The 6850-nt window shown below is 36.8% G+C and overlaps 1 protein-coding gene across 1 annotated transcript; it reads left to right on the top strand.

The window, feature by feature from the left end:
* Positions 1-405: 405 nt before the first annotated feature.
* Positions 406-3819, top strand: LOC117317827 (inositol oxygenase-like). The gene has a single exon (XM_033872775.1). The coding sequence runs from the start codon at positions 779-781 to the stop codon at positions 1643-1645; it is 867 nt and encodes a 288-aa protein (XP_033728666.1). The 5' UTR covers positions 406-778; the 3' UTR covers positions 1646-3819.
* Positions 3820-6850: the final 3031 nt, after the last annotated feature.

Raw genomic sequence — 6850 nt, 5'->3', positions numbered from 1 at the left:
AGTATATTCTTCTGGTGAAGTTGACAATGCATGACACTCGCACAAGGCACTCAGACGACGTGTTCTATTTTCAATGTGTATAACATGAATTATAAAGCCTTATCTGTGTTTGTGTTGCATATTTAACACGGAAACACTGAAATACAGTGTACCAATAATACATGTGTACTGGTATGATTGAAGACCCAGATAATTATTAAGGTATCTGGCATGATTGGAGACCCAGATCGTTATTAGGTACCTGGTATGATTGAAGACCCTGATAGTGATTATTAAGGTACCTGGTATGATTGGATTACGAGTTTCCTTAATGAGTCTTTCCAAGGACGATAATTCGATATATTTACTGAGTGCCGCCTGTATATCATATATAATCAGACATATTGTGAGCACATTGTTATGTATAATATGCGGTACAGCGCACACATATCCCTACGATATGGCCAGGTCGCAATACACACGTTGAGCTACACTCCTATTATAAGAAACAGACTATAGGGTTATTTAGGTTACGGTTCTGAAACCAATGTTTATAAACAGTGGTTTTCACTGGGAGTAATGGCGTTGAACTGTAGGCCTACACCACAGAACCCACCTACTGCTGGTACGTGAGTCTACATGAAATGAAATCATTTTAATGTTAAAGCTCATATGACTGCAAGTGTAAGGAGTTATTTGTCATACCTCAGAGGACAGCTGTAGTGCACGGACTTTGATTACTGTGTATCTGTCGTTTGTATTGAATAGCTCGCCATTTTGTATTACCACCACAACAAGGATGACGACGGACAACTCTAAAGACAAGAGGGTCGTGCTATCTGATCCCTCGGAATATCGACCGGAATATAAGGACAAAAAGGACTACCGAGAATTTGACATTCATAACTCACCTACCCGAGTTGTCAACACCTATAGGAATATGCATACCCACCAAACTTTGGCCTATGTACGCGGAAAGATCGAACATTACTCAAAATTTAATCATGCTGAAATGACAATGATGGAAGCAATCAATTCACTTGATGCCTTTATGGATGAAAGTGATCCGGATGTAGACATTCCTAACTCTCTACATGCATATCAAACTGCTGAAGCAATACGAAAGGCACACCCGGACAAAGATTGGTTCCATGTTGTGGGATTGATTCATGACGCTGGGAAAGTGATGGCTCATTGGGGAGAGCCGCAATGGTCCACAGTGGGCGATACATTCCCAGTCGGGTGCTGTCCCGATGAAAACATTGTTTTCGGAAGGGAAAGCTTCAAGGATAACCCCGACATGCTGGACGAGAAACTCAACTCTAAACTGGGAATATACACAGACAACTGCGGTCTCAATAACGTAATAATGTCATGGGGCCATGATGAATATTTGTACCGCGTGCTAACAGCTGACGTGAACAAGTGCTACTTACCGGAAGAAGCTTTGTACATGATCCGGTTCCATTCCTTCTACCCATGGCACACTTCCGGGGCCTATGAGTATCTGTGTAACAACAAGGATAATGAGATGATGGCTTGGGTCAATGAGTTCAATCAGTTTGATCTCTACACCAAGTCCCCAATTCCACCGGATGTAGACAACCTCCAAGCCTACTACAGCAGCCTCATGGACAAGTATATTCCGGGAAAGCTCAAATGGTGATCTCCAAACTGCTGGAAGCTACTCTCGTGTCGAGTCTACCAATGGCCGAAAACCAGAAGTCGCAATGACATGTCTCAATTGGTGCAAAACGTTCCTTGCCGATGCAACTTAATTGCTTATACACCTACAAGTGCTTTATTAGAATATTAGTTATATGCTATATAAATGCTATAAAAGTGCTGAATTTTTGCCATCAATACTAAACAATTGTGTTATTTTTGTGATATTTCACAAATGTATGAGAAAATGGGATCGTACGAACATCCCCGAACCGGTGAATGGAGGATGCAGTATGGAAGTATTTCATTCCCAATGGATAATCACAGACTACAGAAGAAAATATCTATTAAGCATTTTTGTTCTCGTTCATCATTTTAAGTAACATACTAGTACATTGTATTAAGAATATTTCGTAATTGTTATTTTTATAGGTTTCTTTTGTATTTATATATTTATTGTATAATATATATACACTTTATCAGTTGGTGATGATAATATTGCTCAAAGTTATATCTACAGTGCTATTTACCCTCAGGAAGTTGCAAATTAGCTTTTATACAGTGATAGTGGGTCAAAACGGACGCTATGGAAATGAGTACATTCTCTATCTGAATAGCATAACATTTATACTTAAGTTTGTATAATCTAATGTAGTAAATCTGTTTTTCTTCCATCATTCCGTTATGGATTATGAAGATCGTTCAAGATACTGTTGAGTTCAATTACTAAACAGCGTCGTGAGTGTGATATTTTTAAGAAGCCCTGAAATGTTGTGAATTTTCTAGTGTTTTGTTTTATTAATACACAATGCCATATTGATACTAACTTTTGGCAGCTTTGTTTTTACGAAAAAAATTTATTGATAGCTTATGTCTTTTATATCAATTTAATTAGCTGCTATCAATGCAGGCACTTTTAACTATGCACACGATAACATCATTGAAAAGAACGCTGAATTTTTATTTATTTATTTTGTTTGTTTGTTGAAATGTAGTCTTTTAAGTACATAATTATATCAAAATTAACATTATTATCCACAGGTGATTTAAATGATTTATACATGGATACTGTAAAAACATATCGGTGTCAGTAAACTACTGGCTATGCATTTTATAATATTTGCAGCTTGTGTTACAGTATCTCGTGAAATGTTTATTTTGTACAGTCATATCCAGATTTTTAAGATCCCATGTAAAATTACATGGTATCATTTTCGCGTTATGTTCACCCAAGTTACGTCACTGCTTTGTAATTCTGGTCAGAGAGACATATTACAGCTTTTCATCAAGCGTTTAGACGAGTTTGATTATAAATAAACGTTGTAGCGCCGGTATTATCCGCTGTTGAACGATTATCAGATTATATCTTGTGTTGATATTATTTTCTTCCGGGTGTCAGATAAATATTCATGCCTTACCTAACGATGGTCTTTGTATTTATCCATTCGGCTGATTCCGGTACCTTTTGACGTCGATATGAAATCTGCCGAGATGTGACGAACGTGTATTTATCTTTCAGTGGGATTGAATTCATTCTTACAAAAAATACAATTTACGACGATGTCTTGTATATATACACATGTTACTCCATACAGGAAAGTCAGTGTGGCAGAACAGGAATCAATGACGCATAAAGAAAGCCACGTGTCCTGTTTCTTTACAAGAAATGATTAATTATTCATAAAACCCTCTTGACGTCATTCTTTCCATCCGAGGACTTTTACATTTATTAATGGGTTGTTAATTATATATCGAACCCGTGTATTTGCTTGTTTTTATAGCTCCTCCCTAAATATTTTATTGATAAATAAAAGTACATCTATCTACCAAAATTATGCCTTTAAACTAATTGTCCTCCCATACAGCTGATAATTATCACCCAGAGAGCGTGTACAGTAACGCTACGAATCAATAGTTCTTCTCGTGTCTATATAAAGACATTCACATAGCAACAACATCAATACCTACCTTTTAACATGTATATTACGTAAGTAGTTAACTCTTTAAATTGTGTTCTTTACTGGATATGTTTTCGGTGAGTTCCATAGAGTCATTATATAAATGCATGCTTTTAAATGTCATTAGATAGATGATTGATAAGTGTAAGGGGTTTTTAACTGTATATTATCAGTACAGCGGTACAAAGACGGAATAAATGTGGAGGTAAGACAGTTATGATGTATTGTTATTTTTATTGATGAAATGGACGACAATTAAAAAAATGTTCACTGTTTGTTCATTGATAAAAAGCCAGGGGATGGGAAGCATGGATATGTACGATAAAAATATCTTATGAAGGTGACAAAATGAAGTCAAAGGAACGTCACGCTTAGATCTACTATACTGCGTATTATATACCATAGTCTATTCACAGATTCAGAACACGTGTAAGTGACGGGACACTTCGATCGGAACACCTCGCCTCCGTCCTTCGAAGAATCAATCGGAACCCCTCGTCATTTTCTCCGACGAGGGGTTCCGATTAGGGACACTTCTAATACCATACCAGGCCCCGGGTTCATCAACCTTCCTGGAATTTCCATAGGAAGGCATGATTGAATTGAAAACAAAAATACTTATCTAAGGAACTTTGCTTAAAATCTGTAATGCATTCTTATAGAAATTTTAGGTTAATGAAATTGATGAAACTGGGCCCTTATAGAAAGTTAAAAGACAGCTGTCTCAATGTGGTTCACAGATTAGTATACGTGGTTGTTGGGCCTTTATCGGCTTTGCAACTCCCTGAAGAGAATACAGATGGAACTGTCTTTTCGTCGCTAACCGCTAACTATGACATTTCTTCTGAGATAGTCCTACTACGTTCTCATTTACATTTGAGTGGACTGGAACAGGACGGAGTGTTCAAGGACACGACACACCGACCCTTCGCGGTTACGTTTCCCCGAATCCTACTTCTATACCACCGTGTATAGCAAATAAGTTAAAATGTCACTTGAAAACCATTTTCAGGTACATTTTTAAAAGAAAAAAGTTCCCAAATTCAAATAAGTGTATTTGCGCAGATAAAAGCAGCTTAATAACTGTCTATCTTTGCGTTCAATTCAATTACTGATCCCAGTTACATGAATATTCCTTAACTTAATAAAACTCTTTTAACTTATTTTTTCCATAGGAAAGCATTGTAAATAATTGGCTATGATTGTTCCCTTAAATCCAATAATACTTTGCTATGGACATATTAATAAGGTTACTTATATTTGCATATAGTGTAATACTACAATGATTTGAACTTTTGGTTCAATATGTGTGAACAAAAGGGGGCGAGATTGAAAAAACTAATTACATGAAGTGACCTCTGCTATCATACATTATAATGTAACGATTAAAATAATCAGCGTTCTGGTCCAAAACGTATGCAGTCGGATACATCTCAATTTTGAAATACAATGTTCAGTAACATAATGTCATTTCAAAAGTTGCAGCATACATGTATCACAGTAATCTCGGATGGTTACTCTAGATTTGGATTCTTATCTATAACTATTTCCTCTGTCACACCGTCCATTTTGTAGAGCAGGCTTTAGCCTAGAGTGTACGAGTGCTTAACATATAGATTTTAAAACAAATTTTAAAACTGCAGCTCTGAAAACTCATTATTTCTTGAACATGTCTTATCACATCGTTTGTAACCTGTGTATATCTCGAGTGCCATACTGATTTTATATGACAATGCTATTTGTAATATGACAGTGTACAATGTTTGTCACTGTATTGACAGAGAGGAAATCGATTATTTCATTACGTGTACAGTTTCGTGGTGATGCTCAAATATGCTATTGGCTTATTTCAAAATGATACCCGGAGGAGCAATATATCTTTTAAATCGAAGATGTCCTCCAAATGGAATGGAAACTTTTTCATGATTTGATTAAGTATATTTACAATAAGAAGACAGCTTACCCATAATAGCCCTGCACACATTACATAAAACAAACACACACACACACTGACCACCCTCACACACATACCCTCACCACCATCACACATACCCTCATCACCCTCACACACACCCTCATCACCCTCACACACCCTCACCATCACACACACATACCCTCACCACCATCACACACATACCCTCACCACCATCACACACATACCCTCACCACCATCACACATACCCAACACACACATACCCTACACACACATTCATCAACATCACACACACTCTCTCTCTCACACACACACACACACACACACACACACACCCTTCCTCATTACCATCACACATACCCTACACACACATTCATCAACATCACACACACTCTCTCTCTCTCACACACACACCCTTCCTCATTACCATCACACATACCCTCGCACATCTTCATGTAGGAATGTGTTATATATTAACAATATTATTCATGCAGTTAGATAGTGATACTCAATGAATCTTTCAGTTTGAAACATTTTCATTAAAAAAACACACACACAGAAAAGTTTGCACATTCAATATGATTAGAAGTAATGTCGGGTTTATTCATACATTTAGTTGCAAAGTGAGTTACGATTCACCACATTAATTAATTATTTCAGATTTTTAACTTACGTAAAAATCATAAAAACAAAAACAAAAAAACATGGACTGATGGTAAGTTGTACAGACCGCGGGTCTTTCATTTCAGGTTTCTAATTTACGTAAGAAACGTACATTGTATATTGGGTCTTTCATTTTAGGGTTTTAACTTACGGTAAAAAAAAACGCAAAAACATGGACTGTTGGTAAGTTGTAAAATCCGGGTCTTTTATTTAAGGTATTTAACGTTTGTAATTTCTACTTGTTTGTGAACCGCCGGGACGTGACACACGTGTGTTGTTTGTAGATCACATATGCCCGCTATAAATAAAACAACTTTCACTTTACATGTACTTTTAAAAACATAGTTTATTTTTTAGTTTCTACAAAATAAAACAAAACAAGAATCATATCAGAAACATAAGTATATTCATTGCAAAAAAGACTGACAACAAGACGTGTTTATGAAACGTCCCGGATTGTATATAGTCAAGGGGAGATAACTCTTACACGACAATTTTTTTGACCTGGTAGACGAAATTCGGCAGTCCGGAAAACTCGTAATCCGGACGGTTTGGGCTGGGAACGAAGGTGTTCGGATTATCGAGGGTCCACTGTATATGGATAAGGACATCTCCTGCAATGCAACCAGCAACTGAATCCTGACAAAAGCGT

The sequence above is a fragment of the Pecten maximus genome, chromosome 19 (genome assembly GCF_902652985.1).
Source record: "Pecten maximus chromosome 19, xPecMax1.1, whole genome shotgun sequence".
Lineage (NCBI taxonomy): Eukaryota > Metazoa > Mollusca > Bivalvia > Pectinida > Pectinidae > Pecten > Pecten maximus.
Note: the sequence above shows the minus strand (reverse complement) of the source record. Positions and strands in the feature narration are given on the sequence as shown.